General features: G+C 44.2%; 1 protein-coding gene across 1 annotated transcript in view; it reads right to left on the reverse strand.

The window, feature by feature from the left end:
* The window catches only part of LOC120034331 (serine/threonine-protein kinase WNK4-like), a 75,296-nt gene that overhangs the window by 29,713 nt on the left and 25,629 nt on the right, over positions 1-19,954 (reverse strand). The window contains exons 3-5 of the mRNA XM_038980849.1: positions 10,576-10,748; positions 9,642-9,862; positions 8,463-8,620 (exon numbers count right to left, since the gene is read on the reverse strand). Coding sequence (XP_038836777.1) covers positions 8,463-8,620; positions 9,642-9,862; positions 10,576-10,748 — 552 coding nt within the window. The remainder of the gene's footprint in view (positions 1-8,462; positions 8,621-9,641; positions 9,863-10,575; positions 10,749-19,954) is intronic.

The following is a 19,954-nucleotide window of genomic DNA, read 5'->3' on the forward strand; positions in this document are numbered from 1 at the left end:
TACATTATGTTGTTTATTTATTAGCCATTCTTTCTTTTTCTTTTTTATAATCTTATTTGTATTTAATTAAATGTACTGACCGAAGATTACACAATACAACAGCAGAAGTGTTGTACCTGTACACATGATTATATGTACTATTATTATTACTACTTAAATGAACTGTATTTTATTATCCTCATTGCATTGCACTGTATTTACTGAAATGCTGTACCACTATACTGCTTTGGCAATACCTACCAATTGTATTTCATGCCAATAAAGCAATCTGAATTTGAGAGAGAGAGACGAAGAGAGACAGAGACAGAGAGAGAGAAAGCGAGAGAGAGTGAGAGACAGCTAAACTGAGAGAGACAGTGAGACAGAGCGACAGAGAGAGACAGAGAGAGAAAGCGAGAGAGCGTGAGAGACAGCTAATTTGAAAGAAAGAGACAGCATGACAGAGAGAGACAGCGAGACAGACAGAGAGATACAGCGAGACAGACAGAAAGACAGCGAGACAGACAGAGAGAGACAGCGAGACAGACAGAGAGATACAGCGAGACAGACAGAAAGACAGCGAGACAGACAGAGAGAGACAGCGAGACAGAGTGAGAAACAGCAAGACAGAGAGAGACAGCGAAACAGAGAGAGAGAGAGTGAGACAGAGAGAGAAACAGCAAGACAGAGAGAGAGAGACAGCGAGACAGACAGAGAGACAGCGAGACAGACAGAGAGAGCTCCTTCTATGTTTGTTTCTCACACTCTTATTCTTTTTCTCTTTGAGAGGGGTCTTTGTATTTTGTATTTGTATTTATTAGGGATCCCCATTAGCTGTTGCCAAGGCAGCAGCTACTCTTCCTGGGTCCAAACACATTAAGGCACTTACATTACATATAAAAAAATAAAAAAAAAACAGTACAACATTTTTACCCCACTACATATCTACAATACAAAATGTAAAATACCACCATACAATATTACAATGTAAGTGTGTGTAGAGTACGTGTGTTAGTATGGTCTGCCTCGGGAGATGACCACTAAAGCAGGGATATCTATGTCAATTATAACACCCTAATTAAGTTCTCTATTCTTTATGTCTCTCTTCATCTCACCAATCTCCCTCCTCCCTCTCTTTGTCACTGGAAACAAGCTCTGAAACATAATAAACGACTAACCGGTGCCCCACACATTGACTCTCTACCTATACCCTCTGTATATAGCCTCGCTATTGTTATTTTACTGCTGCTCTTTAATTATCTTCTATTTTTATTTATCTATTTTTTACTTTACACTTATTATTTTCTTAAAACTGCATTGTTGGTTAAGGGCTTGTAAGTAAGCATTTCACTGTAAGGTCTACACCTGTTGTATTCGGCGCATTTGACAAATAACATTTGATTCGATTTGATTTGAAACACAATCAGGAAGAACAGACCATTTCTGGATCAGCGGCAGACCCTTTAACACCCCCCCCCCCCCCCCCCCCCCCCCACCACCACAAACACACACACACACACAGAAAGGAAGTGCGTCAGAACTCCTTATTGCCTGGTGTGTGTTCGGTGTGTGTGGGCAGAAACATGTGGAGGAGGAGGGACAGAGGTGGTGTGGTGGCGTCCATGGCTCTGCTAGCTAATTATAACCCAGCAGTGGAGTAGAGAGGTAGAGGAGGGGCTGTGGAGTTACAAAATCTACACAACACTGGCTGGTTGGGAGGCAGAAAATAGTAGAGACTAGAGAGGGCCAGCCCAGGGGTGTTGGAGAGAGGACCAGCCCAGAGGTGTTGGAGAGAGGGCCAGCCCAGAGGTGTTGGAGAGAGGACCAGCCCAGGGGTGGTGGAGAGAGGGCCAGCCCAGAGGTGTTGGAGAGAGGACCAGCCCAGAGGTGTTGGAGAGAGGGCCAGCCCAGAGGTGTTGGAGAGAGGGCCAGCCCAGAGGTGTTGGAGAGAGGACCAGCCCAGAGGTGTTGGAGAGAGGGCATGGCCAGGGGTGGTGGAGAGAGGGCATGGCCAGGGGTGGTGGAGAGAGGGCCAGCCCAGAGGTGTTGGAGAGAGGACCAGCCCAAGGGTGTTGGAGAGAGGGCCAGCCCAGAGGTGTTGGAGAGAGGGCCAGCCCAGAGGTGTTGGAGAGAGGACCAGCCCAGAGGTGTTGGAGAGAGGACCAGCCCAGAGGTGTTGGAGAGAGGACAAGCCCAGCGGTGTTGGAGAGAGGACCAGCCCAGAGGTGTTGGAGAGAGGACCAGCCCAGAGGTGTTGGAGAGAGGACGAGCCCAGAGGTGTTGGAGAGAGGGCCAGCCCAGAGGTGTTGGAGAGAGGACCAGCCCAGAGGTGTTGGAGAGAGGGCCAGCCCAGAGGTGTTGGAGAGAGGACCAGCCCAGAGGTGTTGGAGAGAGGACCAGCCCAGAGGTGTTGGAGAGAGGACCAGCCCAGAGGTGTTGGAGAGAGGACCAGCCCAGAGGTGTTGGAGAGAGGGCCAGCCCAGAGGTGTTGGAGAGAGCGCCAGCCCAGAGGTGTTGGAGAGAGGACCAGCCCAGAGGTGTTGGAGAGAGGACCAGCCCAGAGGTGTTGGAGAGAGGGCATGGCCAGGGGTGGTGGAGAGAGGGCCAGCCCAGAGGTGTTGGAGAGAGGACCAGCCCAGAGGTGTTGGAGAGAGGACCAGCCCAGAGGTGTTGGAGAGAGGGCCAGCCCAGAGGTGTTGGAGAGAGGACCAGCCCAGAGGTGTTGGAGAGAGGGCCAGCCCAGGGGTGGTGGAGAGAGTGCCAGCCCAGAGGTGTTGGAGAGAGGACCAGCCCAGAGGTGTTGGAGAGAGGGCCAGCCCAGGGGTGGTGGAGAGAGGGCATGGCCAGGGGTGGTGGAGAGAGGGCCAGCCCAAGGGTGGTGGAGAGAGGGCCAGCCCAGGGGTGGTGGAGAGAGGGCATGGCCAGGGGTGTCTGTTCCCTCACACCCTCACTCTCTCACTAAAAAGGGAAACAGGCAATGTACCCCTGTTTTAGCACAGGAAGGTTTTGGTTGTGTGGGCAGTACGTAGGGAATTGGCAATGTACTGATTAGTCTGACTCTCCCATTGCCTTTAATTGGCCCTCAAGATGTCATTGTATGGAGTCAGATCATGTTCAATAAGGGGAAAGGAGGATACCTAATCAGTTGTACAACTGAATACATTCAACTGAAATGTGTCTTCTGCATTTAACCCAACCCGTCTGAATCAAGGCATTGTAAGACCTTGTTCACCCCGTAGTTGGACCCCAAGTTGAAAACAATATGACTGTCACTCAGTGAAGACTGTGAGCTTAGGTATGGGGCTTCAGGCAATGACCTTCAATCACACCTCCCAATACTGTGATGTAAACGTCACCATACCACACAGAACTACTGAAATCACACAAGCCTCTTAGCTTTATCCTCTTAGCAATTGTTCCAGAAAGGTGAATGAATGGCTCAATGGTGCTTGAGATCTACTCATTTGATTCAACAAGATTCATCACAGAGGTGACTCTCGCCATTCAGTCATTTGTTACTCACTGGACAATTGATAGAGGAGGGAGGGTTAGAGGGCTGGTAGCCATGTTAACTACACACTCTGGTAAGCTGCCAGGAACTCCTGTTCTTTGAAGCCTTCATTAAACCCTGGTGACTTCTTGTTTAATGATAATATGTTGTGTGGGGGAAAGACAAAGGTTCCTGGTATTCATAGAATCCTAGAATGCCATTTTCTAATTACCATGTGAAATCACAAATGTGTTGAGGTTGTTGGTAGGATAAATGGAAATGTATAATATTCTGTATTCTGCACATTGAATGAACATACACTATATTTACAAAAGTATGTGGACACACCCCTACAAATTATTGAATTTGGCTATTTCAGCCACACCCATTGCTGATAGGTATATAAAATCGAGCACATAGACATGCAATCTCCATAGACAAACATTGGCAGTTGAATGGCCTTCCTGAAGAGCTCAGTGACTTTCAACGTGGCACCGTCATAGGATACCACCTTTCCAACAAGTCAGTTTGTCAAATTTCTACCCTGCTAGAGCTGCCCCGGTCAACTGTAACTGTTGTTATTGTGAAGTGGAAACATCTAGGAGCAACACCGGCTCAGCCGGGAAATGGTAGGCCACACAAGCTCACAGAACGGGACCGCCGAGTGCTGAAGCGGGTAAAAATCGTCTGTCCTCAGTTTCAACACTCACTACTGAGTTCCAAACTGCCTCTGGAAGCAACGTCAGTACAATAACTGTTCGTTCGGGAGCTTCATGAAATGGGTTTCCATGGACAAGCAGCCGCGCACACAAGCCCAAGATCACCATGTGCAATACCAAGCGTCAGCTGGAGTGGTGTAAAACTTGCCGTCACTGGACTCTGGAGCGGTGGAAACACGTTCTCTGTGATGAAACGCTTCACCATCTGGCAGTCCGATAGACAATTCTTGGTTTGGCTGAAGCCAGGAGAACGCTACCTGCCCAAATGCATAGTGCCAACTGTAAAGTTTGTTGGAGGAGGAATAATGGTCTGGGGTTGTTTTTCATGGTTCGGGCTAGGCCCCTTAGTTCCAGTGAAGGGATATCTTAACGCTACAGCATACAATGACAGTCTAGAGGATTCTGTGCTTCCAACTTTGTGGCAACAGTTTGGACAATGCCCTCTTGCGCAAAGCGAGATCCATACAGAAATGGTTTGTCAAGATCGGTGTGGAAGAACTTGACTGGCCTGCACAGTGCCCTGACCTCAACCCCATCAAACACCTTTGGGATGAATCGGAACGCCAACAGCAAGCCAGGCCTAATCGCCCAACATCAGTGCCCGACCTCACTAATGCTCTTGTGGCTGAATGGAAGCAAGCCCCCCCCCCGCTTCAATGTTCCAACATCTAGTGGAAAACCTTCCCAGAAGAGAGGAGGCTGTTATAGCAGCAACATGGGGACCAATTCATATTAATGCCCATGTTTTTGGAATGAGATGTTCGACGAGCAGGTGTCCACATACTTTTAGTCATGTAGTGTATCTATTATTGAGTAGATAGTACACAGTCAATACATGCCTCTTTTTCAAGATAACAAAGGGGAAAATCTGGAAATAAAACTTCAGTGAGTGACTTAAGTTTGTGTACATTAACCTTTACAATTGGGATTCCCTCCAGAAAGGATTACTGTAACCTGTATGCCACTCCTTGAGTATACCTCTTTAAACACCTCCCTTAGTACTGTTGTCCTAGGGAAGGTCCTGTGTATCCAATTGGTACTGTACTGTATATAGCTGGCACCAGCTATCCTATCCTAGGAAGTCCCTAGGTGGCTTTACAGGTACAAGTCCTTAGCCAATTAGAGTACATTCTTATGAGGACCACCTTACAATCATAGATTTTATGACGACATTTAACAGGCCAGTAACCTCCATAGATACACAGCAGTAAACTGGTAATACATACTTTTTAAGAGGCGCAGCGGACATCCGCTAATGCCTTGGTCACAAGGCTGTGTCTGTCTCCTCACACACTCAGTCAGACCACAGCACAGAGACGGCTTTGAAGAGTTGGAGGAGTGATGCTGGGCCAGTTCTGCTCACCGTATCAATTTTGTCCGTATCAATGTCCTTTGTCAGCGGCGGCAACCCCTCGTCAGCTGACACACTGGGTAATGTTCTGCTTCTGTAAGAACTCACTTCAACCCAGTAAACTTCCAGAGAAGACAGTGTTACTCTCCAAGTTAACTTGCTGTAGGTGTATTGGCTAAAGGATTTACTCTGTTGTTTTTGAAAGTTACTTGGGGGCATTGTCTTGGCTTTTGTGCGCCCACACATGCTCATACTGATACACGTTCACACACAGACACAAGTACACACACACACAGACACACACACATTTCAACAATTGTGTCTGAGAATGCACAAACACACACAATACACACTCGCACACATGCAAAACACACACACACACACACAGAGGGAGGACAAAGCTTTTACACCTACTTGAAAAGGAAATGTAGCTCACCTGAAGGAAAAACAAATAGGTCTTTCTGTGCAGATACCGTATAATATCTCATCTCACACGTCAAACAGCACAGGGGAAACTTGAGTCATATATAATATCCGCTGTTTGTCCTGTTGGTGAAGGCTACTAAACATGACAGTGATATTATTCCAGCAATAGACCACTTTGTTCCTCTTTCACCATCAGGTAAACAAAGATATACAGCTCTCCTATCATAGCATAAATATATAGCTCTGAGAAAGGGAACAAGATAATTTGATGACACAGACATTGTCATAAAATGATGTCAGTCAGTGGCCAAGTGTAGGAGCAGAATGGTGGCCATTTGCTGTAGTCTCAGTAATAATCTGCTATTCATTTCCTTTATAGGTCAAGCCCCATGGCTGAATTAGAACTGTGGTATGTACGAAGCATGGAGATCCTTATCTGCTGAGGTCAACACAAATAAGAAACAACAGTGCAAGTAAGCATGTAAGTCTGAATACAGAGGCTGTCTGGAGAACGTCTGAATACAGAGGCTGGCTGGAGAACATCTGTATACAGAGGATGGCTAGAGAACGTCTGAATACAGAGGCTGGCTGGAGAACGTCTGAATACAGAGGCTGGCTGGAGAACATCTGTATACAGAGGCTGGCTGGAGAACGTCTGAATACTGAGGATGGCTGGAGAACGTCTGAATACAGAGGCTGGCTAGAGAACGTCTGAATACAGAGGCTAGCTGGAGAACGTCTGAATACAGAGGATGTGTCAGGATTTGGCCAGGATTGTTCAGGTTTTGGTCACTAGATGCCCCCATTGCGCCTTTTTTGAACCTTTTGTTTTTTCCTTGTTCTAATTATTATTTGCACCTGTGTGTCATTTCCTTGTAGGTATTTAAACCCTGTGTGTTCCTCAGTTCTTTGCTCAGTGTTTGTATGTTAGCACCCAGGCCCAGCCATGCTGTGAACTTATATTTCTCTTGTTGGATTTTCCAGAGGTACTCTGGTTTTGTTCTTGTTTATTTTTGATTAGTCTTTTGAGGTTTGTTTTTTCCTTGCTGTTCTTACCACTTTGTGGATTTTCTTTGTATTTTGGAGGATATCCATTTTTTCTCTTGGCTTTACTTTTGACGTTGTGGATTTATATTTTTGCCTGAAGATCTTTTACTTTGATTAAACCACCGTCTCTAGTACTGCTGTGTCTGCCTCATCTTCTGGGTTCTGCCGACTATTAGTGACTGTTTCTCACACCGGGTCCTGACAGGATGGCTAGAGAACGTCTGAATACAGAGGCTGGCTGGAGAACGTCTGAATACAGAGGCTGGCTGGAGAACGTCTGAATACAGAGGCTGGCTGGAGAACGTCTGAATACAGAGGCTGGCTGGAGAACGTCTGAATACAGAGGCTGGCGAACTGCTTTTGTGGTTCTGGCAGAAAACCCATAACGGAGTGAGAGCCTTGCTTCCTCGAAGCTGTAACACTCCTTTGGACTCTAGCACTAAATACTGCTCATGTTGTACCAGGGCTGTAGCGTGCTCAGACACACACACACACACACACACACACACAGCTAGCACGTGGGTTCTTACTGCGTCAATCACGTTGGAAGAGCTGCATGTAAATTAATCCACAACGTGCATTATGGTCCTTGGGGATTTCAGTTTGTTTGGCCAAATGACCGCAAAGAAATCCAGAATTGTGAAGTGGAGAAAATCCAGCATTGTGGAGACGTTCCCATTCCTGCATGTGGACCTCGTTCTCCGACAAGTAAAAGACTTAAAGCATAATTCCAATTCCAGTAATTAGCAATCAAGTCCGAGCCCTTCAGCTCTTCCAAATCTGGTCGTTAAGGTGCAACAGCTGATTATAGCAGTGAAAGAGCGACCCAACCCGTCTAATGGTAAATACCATTATAGCTCCACAGAGACCCTGTAATTGACTCTGCTGAGGAGAAATGTCACAGCAACATTGCATAGAGATGAGAGATGGTACATTACCATTAGTGGTCTGATAAACACTCAGTAACAGAGATAACAGGGTTGGGTACAAGGGGAGGGTTTCTATTTTTGGAGACCGGATGGGATGGACGTGAGAACGTAGGTGGCATTCACAATGGAGAGAGACCCACAAAATGCTCAATTGAGAGTATGTAATTGAGCGTGTTTTTGTGTATCTATTTGTGTCACATTCGTGATGCATAGCAAGCAACTTCAAAAGAAAGACAGAGGGGGGTGGATAGAGAAAGAGAGAACAGCAGTTAGTTGAAAGGAACAAGAGATGATGATCCTTGCACATGTTGCACGCCTTTTGAATGCCTCTTTCCTGCTTACCTCTTCCCAGAGGCAAGCAGCACTACACTGAACAAGTGGTGCTGTCAAACTGCAAACTGCAACCAGAAAGATGGCCAAGTTTCTCTTCAGATCTGACCGACATCTAGCGAAACAACAGACAAACTGAACAACATGGACTGGATACACAGAATCCACCAGAGACAGCGAAATCCACTCACGCTGGTGACTTTACGGTAGATCTGGGCAGCGTTCTGGCACTCAGAGTAGGGGTACTCAGACGTGGTCATCTCAAGCATGCACATCCCAAAGGCATAGACGTCCACCGCCTCATCATACTTCTCCTCGTACATCTCTGGAGCCATGAACTCAGGAGTCCCTACAGAGAGAGAGAGGGGGGGGGGGGGGGGGGGGGTAGCGTGAGGAGGGGGTATGATGGTAGTGGTTATGAGAATGGCGCAAAGTGTGGTCCTACTTCAATGACAACTGCAATTACACTTCACAATACAGTGGCCTTATTTATTCTCACTCTGACCACTTTGGAACAAGTAGCCAACTGTGTGCCTTGTAATACAGTGCAGAACATGTGTATTGGCAACAAACTGTTCTGCTATTCATTTACAGTACAAGTGTATTCAAATGGAAAGAAATAATCAAAGGCGGTACAGAAGGAGGAGGTAATCAAAAGATAAGTTATTTATTGATACAACACCAAATCTTATACGAGTGTGATAATGTAAAACAAATGTTAAACGTCTGTAGGTTTGAAGGTTTCCAAATGGGACTTAGATGACCCACACTATTAAAAAGTCACTGAGACCAAACACTGTGATAGCAGTGAGATAGATTAGAACATGTCGAGCAGCCGTGCTGACGTCACTGCAAAGACTAGCCGTCATGCACCATGACAGTATAAATATAAACACCTAGCCAAATAAATAAACACAGTGGCCAGCCTAAAACATGTCGTTGAAGGCTTTATTTACAGTTGCTCCAGTTTAAGGTCACACCACACTGAAGGGACAGCAGTACACAGGTAGCAGTGGGACTGGGACTCATTTTACACTGAGTGTTTGCCACTGGAAGGTATGATTTATTGAAATATTGAATAACCGTTTCACACAATACTGTTTCTATGTAATACAAATTTTAAAAGACATTAAAGCAAATAGCAAATAGTAAGTGTTGTAGGTGGCAAAAAGTTTTAACATCCTCTATGAGGTTTCAGCTATTACGTAAGTCTCCCTTTAAAACCTTAGTAGTGGGGACAGAACGCTTTAACCCTACATTGAGAAATATTCAATAGTCACAGGGTCTAGAATAGAGCCCTGATGCACTCCATCATACTGAGTGTCAGTGTCAACTGAAGTGCTGTGGCTGTGGGTAGTTGGGAGACTCACCAATGACACTCTTGGCGAACGAGGCACTCTTTAGTGTGGCCAGGCCCAGATCGCCGATCTTGACGGAGCCTGTGGGGCCGGTGATGAAGATGTTGTCACACTTGAGGTCCCTGTGGATGATGGGCGGGGTGCGGGTGTGGAGGAAGTGGAGGCCCTTCAGGATCTGGTGGCTCCAGCGCTGCAGCAGCTTCAGCTTCATCTCCTTGAATCTCTTCAGGTACCTGTAGGGTGAGGCTGATATGAGTACTGTACGTGCGGACTATGCAGGACTCAAACCCAAAACCCTGGTGTCCAACCAACTGAGCGATTGGAACCATGGGGTACAACAGTGTAAGCAACAAGTGTTACAACAAGTTACAGAGCACCATGGACCAGGGGTGCTCACACTGAATCTGAAAGCCTGAGGATGAGGTAACATCTGGAACCAATTTTCTCCTGTCATGGTCAAATTGAGTGACACTCCATTTCGACAGATGTTAGCCACATGGCTAACACACAAATTCAGTAGATTCACTAACATGAACAGAAAAACACAGATGGAAAGCATATCTGCTTGAAGTCTTTTGCACACCCTTTTACAAGGAGATGACGTAGGAAAATGGCACATACTTTTCCCCATCTGCTTATTACTCAGGCAGTGAATGGACTTAAAGGGATAGTTTAGGATTTTGGCAATGAAGACCTTTATCTATTTTCCGAGAGTCAGATGAACTAATGGAAACTATTTTTATGTATCTGAGTCCAGTATGAAGAAAGTTAAACCTAGTTTCTTGAGCCAATGTTAACTAGCTTAGCACCAAGACTGTAAGTCTTCGGGTACAGCTAGCATACTTTCAGTCTTTGTGCTAAGCTAGTTAGCATTGGCTTGTGAAACTACCTCTAACTTCCTTCATACTGGATGCAGATACATACAAATTGTATCCCTTTAACTCACGTCTTGAGGGTGCCTGATGTCATGAGCTCGGTGACCAGAAGGATGCACTTGTGGCCCTTGCAGTTGTCCTTCCAGGAGTCGTAGAAGCGGACGATATTGGGGTGCTGCAGCCCCTTCAGCATCTCCACCTCCTCACTGAAACGCTGACGCTCCACCTTCGTCAGCCTCCGCGTCTGGAGAAGGAAGAGGAGAATACATTATTATAGTGGTGAGACTATACACATAGTAGGTTATAGATGTACAATAGAGTAGACACAAATATAAACTCAGCAAAAAAATAAATGTCCCTTTTTCAGGACCCTGTCTTTCAGAGATAATTCGTAAAAATCCAAATAACTTCACAGATCTTCATTGTAAAGGGTTTAAACACTGTTTCCCATGCTTGTCCAATGAACCATAAACAATGAATGAACATACACCTGTGGAACGGTTGTTAAGACACTAACAGCTTACAAACGGTAGTGAATTAAGGTCACAGTTATGAAAACTTAGGACACTAAAGAGGCCTTTCTACTAACTCTGAAAAACACCAAAAGAAAGATTCCCAGGGTCCCTGCTCATCTGCGTGAACGTGCCTTAGGCATGCTGCAAGGAGGCATGAGGGCTGCAGATGTGGCCAGGGCAATAAATTGAAATGTCCGTACTGTGAGACGCCTAAGACAACACTACAGGGAGACAGGACGAACAGCTGATTGTCCTCGCAGTGGCAGACCACATGTAACAACACCTGCACAGGATCGGTACATCTGAACATTACACCTGCGGGACAGGTACAGGATGGCAACAACAACTGCCCGAGTTACACCAGGAACGCACAATCCCTCCATCAGTGCTCAGACTGTCCACAATAGGCTGAGAGAGGCTGGATTGAGGGCTTGTAGGCCTGTTGTAAGGCAGGTCCTCACCAGACATCACCGGCAAGAACGTCCCCTATGGGCACAAACCCACCGTCGCTGGACCAGACAGGACTGGCAAAAGGGGTCTACACTGACGAGTCACGGTTTTGTCTCACCAAGGGTGATGGTCGGATTCGTGTTTATCGTTGAAGGAATGAGCGTTACACCGAGGCCTGTACTCTGGAGCGGGATCGATTTGGAGGTGGAGGGTCCGTCATAGTCTGGTGAGGTGTGTCACAGCATCTTCGGACTGAGCTTGTTGTCATTGCAGGCAATCTCAACGCTGTGCGTTACAGGGAAGACATCCTCCTCCCTCATGTGGTACCCTTCCTGCACGCTCATCCTGACGTGACCCTCCAGCATGACAATGCCACCAGCCATACTGCTCGTTCTGTGAGTGATTTCCTGCAAGACAGGAATGTCAGTGTTCTGCCATGGTCAGTGAAGAGCCCGGATCTCAATCCCATTGAGCACGTCTGGGACCTGTTGGATCGGAGGGAGAGGACTAGGGCCCTTCCCCCCAGAAATGTCCGGGAACTAGCAGGTGCCTTAGTGGAAGAGTGGGGTAACATCTCATAGCAAGAACTGGCAAATCTGGTGCAGTCCATGAGGAGGAGATGCACTGCAGTTCTTAATGCAGCTGGTGGCCACACCAGATACTGACTGTTACTTTTGATTTTGACCGCCCCTTTGTTTAGGGACACATTATTCAATTTCTGTTAGTCACATGTCTGTGGAACTTCTTCAGTTTATGTCTCAGCTGTTGAATCTTGTTACGTTCATACAAATATTTACAGATGTTAAGTTTGCTGAAAATAAACGTAGTTGATAGTGAGAGGACGTTTCTTTTTTTGCTGAGTTTAGCATTACGAGAGGGAAAGGGAGAATACATTGCTATATACAGAAGTATTGAGATTAGAGGTGAAATGGACGAGACACAAACATACAGTATATAATACACAATGTACAGGCCAATGCTAAGTCATCTATTACGCAACCTGCAAATGTATCTAGGCCCCTCAATGTAATTATAGGTGGCTGGGTTTCATTGCATAAGGTTACACAATCGTGTGAGTTCACTGCATAATATTTGCAGATTAACAGACATAGCTTTAAATATATATACAAAAATCTAGATGTGAATAGATGACGGTATTGATACAGTAGCCAGTACTCTAACTATCAGCCTGTGGTGGGAAGAGATGTAAAAGACCAGTGCCAGAGACCAAAGAGGAAGAGTTGTGCCAAGCCAGAAACCTGCCATCCCCAGCCCTCTCATAAGGCACACATTACTCTACCCGGGGCTTGGAAACACTGACGCGTAACAGTTCTCTAATGGCACCAAGTGTTCTCTAGCTTCAATGTCGTTGGAGGGGGTTAGAGCAGAATTCCCAGAAATCAATGCATCAATTATAGAGAAAACAAAAGTGATTGTTTCAGACAGGTGTAGCAGCATGTGTTTGTTTGTGTTTCCAAAATGCTTGATGGGGTTTTTACACACGACAACAGCCCAGCCGGTGGTTTTCAGTACAAAGCAACAGACGCCTCTCTCTCACTCTCTCTCCCAGGAGACAAGTGCTGTAGGAGACCAACTGTCCACACTCACTCTAAAGATTACGCAACAATAAGGCGGGGATATCAGGCCAGTAGTTCTCACTGCCCTCTGCTGTCCCTCTCAGAACACATGCTGTCCTACTGCATGCCTGCTCTGTCCACAAACATCAAGCTGTCATTCTCAGTCAAGTGTCCTGATCCAGGAGCGAAGCTCACAACAATAAGGAGCACTATTGGTAGATTTGGTACCCGGGCATCGTGACACTAACGCACAGTGACAGTGCAAAGTGGGTGCCAAAGTCAACCTGAATGAGGGTTGTCCTGTTTACAGCACATACTAGCTCCATTTTACTAAGTTCACAGAGAGCCAAGATGATGCGGGATGTCCAACGATGCCACCTAGCTTATGTAAGTGTGGCAGTGGGAGCAGGTCATGACTGGCTGGTGGGGGGGTGGAGGGGTGATGGGGGTAGAGAGCAGGGGGTTGATTTCTTCCTTCACTGGACAACCTATTTTTGGGTTTGCCGCCTCCAGGAATGAACCCCACATAAAGAAAAACAGCTGTGTGAGGCTCCTCACTCAATCACTTCATCTCACTCTCCCCATCTCTCTAGATCTCTTTCAACCCACCAGGAACGGATTTGGTGATCAAACACCAGCCAGTGAAATGATTTAGTCGGGAGCTGTCAGAAGCAGTGAACTTACCACCTCTACCTCTCTGCCACCAATTCGAGGAAAAGACGGATACTTTGATTTGCTGCAACTTTGATCTGGCTCCATCGGAAAAGTTCATGAAGATGATGTGTAAGAGTGTGTATGTGTGTGTCTTGGGGGTATGATATTTAACACTCGGTAACTTTCTAACTCATCATTAGTCACGATTCATTCAGGATTATCCGTAATCATGGTAGGATCCACATTAATGTAGATGTGTTAGAAACATATTCTAATTTAAAATAAAAGTGACTTCGATATGACACAATACATTATTTACCATTCATTTCTATTGGGCACAAAATAATGTAAAACAGAGCCAAAGCTAACTGCAAATGCATCCAAGTTTGTAGAGTCACAAGCTTGATGTATTCATTGTTTGTTAGGATTATGGGACCAAATTTTTTGACTACTTAATTTATAAGAATCTTTAGGGGTGTCAATAATTTTGACCCCTACCTTTTTGAGAAAATAAACAATTACTTGTTCAACAAAATGTATTTATCTGAGTAACTGTATTAGTATAAAATAATATAATACAATTATTGCTCATCTTTATCAAGGGTGTTAATAATTTCGGACCCCACTGTACAGTTGAAGTCGGAAGTTTACATACACTTATGTTGGAGTCATTAAAACTCGTTTTTCAACCACTCCACAAATTTCTTGTTAACAAACTATAGTTTTGGCAAGTCGGTTAGGACATCTACTGTGTGCATGACAGTAGATGTCATGCACACAATTGTTGAGGCATACCTTCAAGGCATACCTTCAAACTCAGTGCCTCTTTGCTTGACATCATGGGAAAATCAAAAGAAATCAGCCAAGACCTCAGAAAAAGAATTGTAGACCTCCACAAGTCTGGTTCATCCTTGGGAGCAATTTCCAAACGCCTGAAGGTACCACGATCATCTGTACAAACAATAGTACGCAAGTATAAACACCATGGGACCACGCAGCCATCATACCGCTCAGGAAGGAGACGCGTTCTGTCTCCTAGGGATGAACGTACTTTGGTGCGAAAAGTGCAAATCAATCCCAGAACAACAGCAAAGGACCTTGTGAAGATGCTGGAGGAAACAGGTACAAAAGTATCTATATCCACAGTAAAACGAGTCCTATATCGACATAGCATGAAAGGCCATCAGCAAGGAAGAAGACACCGCCATAAAAAAGCCAGAATACGGTTTGAAACTGCACATGGGGACAAAGATTGTACTTTTTGGAGAAATGTCCTCTGGTCTGATGAAACAAAAATAGAACTGTTTGGCCATAATGACCATCGTTATGTTTGGAGGAAAAAGGAGGATGCTTGCAAGCAAAGAACACCATCCCAACCGTGAAGTACGGGGGTGGCAGCATCATGTTGTGGGGGTGCTTTGCTGCAGGAGGGACTGGTGCACTTCACAAAATAGATGGCATCATGAGGGAGGAAAATTATCTGGATATATTGAAGCAACATCTCAAGACATCAGTCAGGAAGTTAAAGCTTGGTCACAAATGGGTCTTCCAAATGGCCAATGACCCCAAGCAGACTTCCAAAGTTGTGGCAAAATGGCTAAAGGACAACAAAGTCAAGGTATTAGAGTGGCCATCACAAAGCCCTGACCTCAATCCTATAGAACATTTGTGGGCAGAACTGAAAAAGCGTGTGCGAGCAAGGAGGCCTACAAACCTGACTCAGTTACACCAGCTCTGTCAGGAGGAATGGGCCAAAATTCACCCAACATTGTGGGAAGCTTGTGGAAGGCTACACAAAACGTTTGACCCAAGTTAAACAATTTAAAGGCAATGCCACCTAATACTAATTGAGTGTATGTAAACTTCTGACCCACTGGGAATGTGATGAAAGAAATAAAAGCTGAAATAAATAATTCTCTCTACTATTATTCTGTCATTTCATATTCTTAAAATAAAGTGGTGATCCTAACTGACCTAAGACTGGGAATTTTTACTAGGATTAAATGTCAGGAATTGTGAAAAACTGAGTTTAAATCTATTTGGCTAAAGTGTATGTAATCTCCCGACTTCAACTGTATATACAGACAGGATGGCTCACTTCTTAGGAGAAATTGACAGATCCTCTTTTGTCAGTTGTTTTCCATTGAGTTGGCTGTTAACACTGTATTGTAAAAATGTTGGGTCGCTGTCTAAGAAAATACTATTTCTGTAATAGTGTCAAATCACTGTTCTGGCTCCAAATAGAGATATGTAGAGTGTACTGTAGCTTGTGGGCTGCTATGACGATCTGACCACAGACTAGCCAAACAACATTGGGTCTTATCTGCCTATAGAAAGAGGTGCACTCCGTGCCTGTTCCTGGACCTGCTAGTTTGAGTATGACTTATCTAACAGGAAACTGAGATTTATTTTCTGTTGAAAGTGAATGGGAGCAGGGGGAGCTCACTGGCTCCATAACTCAAATAAAATACTGCTCACATTTGAATAGGACTTTCAAAGCTGTGGTTTAATATACCCAAGTCCTGCTGTGCCAAACTTGACCAGGACAAAGTCAAGCTTTTAGGAGGGAAAGATCTTTAAGAACGAGAACACTGGCCAGGAGCTATGAGAGAACGTCAGAATTCAGCCCAAAAGAGGTAATAGCACTATGAGAATGTGCCTCTGTGCCCTGGCTATAAACCATGGCTAGTGTCCATCTCCACCAAAGGAACCAATACTAAGGAGAATGCTTGCTGGATTAACAGTAGCTTTGGGGAATATTTTTTGTCAATGCATACAGAGTGGATATAGGGTCTATGTCTGAATCATTAGCAGGAGATCAGTCCAAGTGGCTGTGGTTTTGGAGAATTCTCAGTAGTTTTTAATTGGATGACGGTGCTGTTGAACACATTCCGGCAGAAAGATGGCAAGAGCACACAGGGTTTTTTTCTGCATAGAAAAGTCTTGGCGTGCCGCCTATGTCCAAACAGTAATTTTCGGTATGGAAAATGTTTTTTAGTGTAAACTTAAATGACTAAAACCAGATAAAAACTATGTAGAAAATATAATGGACCTTTACATGTTTTAATAAGATCATCTTTGAGAACTTACAATCACCAAAATAAAAGCTAGACAATCAGGGAGAATAAAAAATTCCCCAAATTATGCATTCAGGAGTATTTTTGTCATGACATGGGACCCCCATTGATTTTGTTATAATATTTCAGTCACTCGGATAGCATAAGCCATGGCAAAATGTGTAGAACTGCAGGAAATTAGCTTTAAAACTGCAACATTTTATTTCCGCCACATGGAAAAATGTGTCACTATGGCCAACAGGAGTACCTCGAAAATGTTTGGTCGATGACCGCACCATTGGCCACGACCATTGCCACACCCTCGCCACACCCACCACCACCTAAGCCCCAGTTTGATCTAGAAAAAACCCTGGCAAGGCAGCAGAAAAAAACAGCCCTTTAACTGTTAATGCCTTCTGAGGTAGACTGCAGCAGAAAAGTAATACCAGAAACACAATTGCAGCACCATGGAGCCTGTGCATGTTTGTGTGTAATGTATGAGAGAGAGTGAAAGAGAGGTGAAGATGTGTGGAGATGTGTGAAATGTAACTTATGTTGTGCATTGTAATAAGTCTGTAAGTATTATATAAAACCGTGTGTAGGCTATGCCATAATGTGTTTGTGTACATATGGTAGTCTAGAAGGAGTGGAAGTTTGAATCTTTATCAGGAACAGCCTGTTTTTTCTTGAGGACACACTGATTTTAACCTGAGTGAGTTGACACCGTGTCAGGGTGACATCAATGCCCCTTTTCTCCAACCATGCAACTTGACCTCAGGCCAATTCGTAAGATTTGGTACGTAAATCTGTTGTCCCATTTAGTATGATACTTTATGTTAGGTTAGGTTACATTATGAATGGAATAGCGGTTGTACAATATCATACGATTTAGAGGACGTGTAATATCATACGTCATACCCGGTTGTACAATAGCATACAAATTGGATGATGTAACGTATTATACAACTCGGATGATCTTGTATTATACATATTTCTCTGAGACCAGGTTGCATGTTGCATCGGAACAACAAAGGAGAATTACAGGGAGAATTTACGTTGGTGGTTTGGAGAACTAAAGACAAAGGTTAGGAGAATTTACGGAAAAAGTTTATTGGGTTAAGGTTAGAATAAAGGTTAGGGGAAGCGTTAGCTAAAATGCTACAGTTATCCCCGACACGAGTCGGACACGCAACCTTTGAATTGCTAGATACGTCCACCCATCCTCCCCAACCAACCTCCCTCCTATCGTTAATGTCTTAAGTAACCTTCTGTCTTTGGTAACCATACCAAATATAACATATCATAATTGGAGGTACAAAGATTTATCTAAAATACCAAACGTCTGTTCAGTGAGTCCAGTCGGAACCGTAAGGTTCTTTTAAGAACTCCAGCAAATACAGATGAGACTCCGTGAAACATTTCTAGTTAAACACTGCAGTCTTTTTGAAATTAGTAGAGAAACAATGCTTCATTGTAGATTATGTTACAATTAGGAAAAATGTATTTACTTCAGATGACTGTGCTTTAGGTTTGCCTCTGAGGCAGGAGAACATTTAGCTATTTTCTAGGCAGGATTACTGATTGAGCAGTAGTGCAGTCAGTTACTGTAAGAATCTGTATAAGACCACCATAGCTTCAGGGAGGAGCACAAGAAACTACTAAACAACTAACTGTCCAAAAACATGTTTGCATATCTTCTTTAATCTAACTAATATCATAACATTTATGTACTAACTTATATTTACAGACAATCATATTTTATTTATTTAACCTTTATTTAACTAGGCAAGTCAGTTAAGAACAAATTCTTATTTACAATGACGGTCTACCCCGGCCAAACCTGGACCACGCTAGGCCAATTGTGCGCCGCCCTATGGGACTCCCAATCACGGCCGGATGTGATTTAGCCTGGATCTATCCCAGAAATCCAGACAGTTCTGGACAGTTAGTTGCCACTATGTAACCCCAAGGAAACACAGGGTCACTATGCTTGCTGTCTGAACTGCATATACACTCCCCACACACTCCATGCTAGGGTGGTCAAAATTAGCCTCTGGGCTAATTTGTCCTCAAATCACATGAGGCGTCAGCCTCCAAAAACTAACCCAGAAAGGGGAGGGACCTGGCCCCCCTTTCTGGGACGCTGAAGGGGGATATTATTAGTCCCAGAGGATCTCGGCATGCGCCGCAAAGCCAGGAGGTATTGTTTTTTTTTTTTTTTTTTTTTTTTTTTTTTTTTTTAATTTTTTTTTTTTTTTTTTTTTGGGGGGGGGTGGATCAGCTTAATATTGCGGAAAGAATGTTGCTTCCAATGTAATTGTCTGCATCATTTCCAATCCCCCATATTTTTTGGGGTAAATATATATATCCATTCACGTATGCATACATATACACATATATACATACACATACCTACATAGACATACATACTTTTTTAAAGAGTATACCTTTATTATTATTCCCCGCAAACCCTACCACCGATCCCCCAATTGGAGTAAACTGATAAACATTTCTGTTTTTACCTTCAATTTATACATCTTATACACATTTTACAGACACAGTCTACTTTATAATAGTTCTCTCTTGTTTGTTCTTAGTCCTTCCTCTATTTCTGTTGTCCATCCAGTTTGATTTCCACTTGTAACTGTGCTATTTCACAATAGCTCCGCACCTATACACATTTCACAGATCCCGTATGCCCTACATTGTTTATCTTGTTATTAGTCCCACCCTTCAGCTCCACTCAACCTTTCCCATCTATCTTCCAACATCATCCATTTCGGATTTTTATTTGCCATATATTTTTCAACTGTGCTGTGATGCTTCACAAAAGATTTGAATCTTCCTATTCTCATAGCTTCCACGGATTGTAAATTAAAAATAAACATTTTTGCTAAAATAATTATTATATTATTGATTGATTGACTATGGCTTTTCAAATCCCCCAGTATTGCTATCTGTAGCGTTAGTTCTACGCAAATGTTGCAATTCTTCAACCATTCCTGGACCTGTGACCAAAAACGAGCTACATGCGGACAATACCAAAATAAATGGTCTAATGACTCTGCCTCCTCACAGCAGAATCTACAGAGCTGGGAAGATTGTATCCCCCATATATATATAACATTCTATTAGTTGCAAGAATTTTGTACAATAATTTAAATTGAAAAATTCGAAGTTTTGAATCCGGCGTTGTTT

Source organism: Salvelinus namaycush, chromosome 41 (genome assembly GCF_016432855.1).
Source record: "Salvelinus namaycush isolate Seneca chromosome 41, SaNama_1.0, whole genome shotgun sequence".
Classification (NCBI taxonomy): Eukaryota; Metazoa; Chordata; class Actinopteri; order Salmoniformes; family Salmonidae; genus Salvelinus; species Salvelinus namaycush.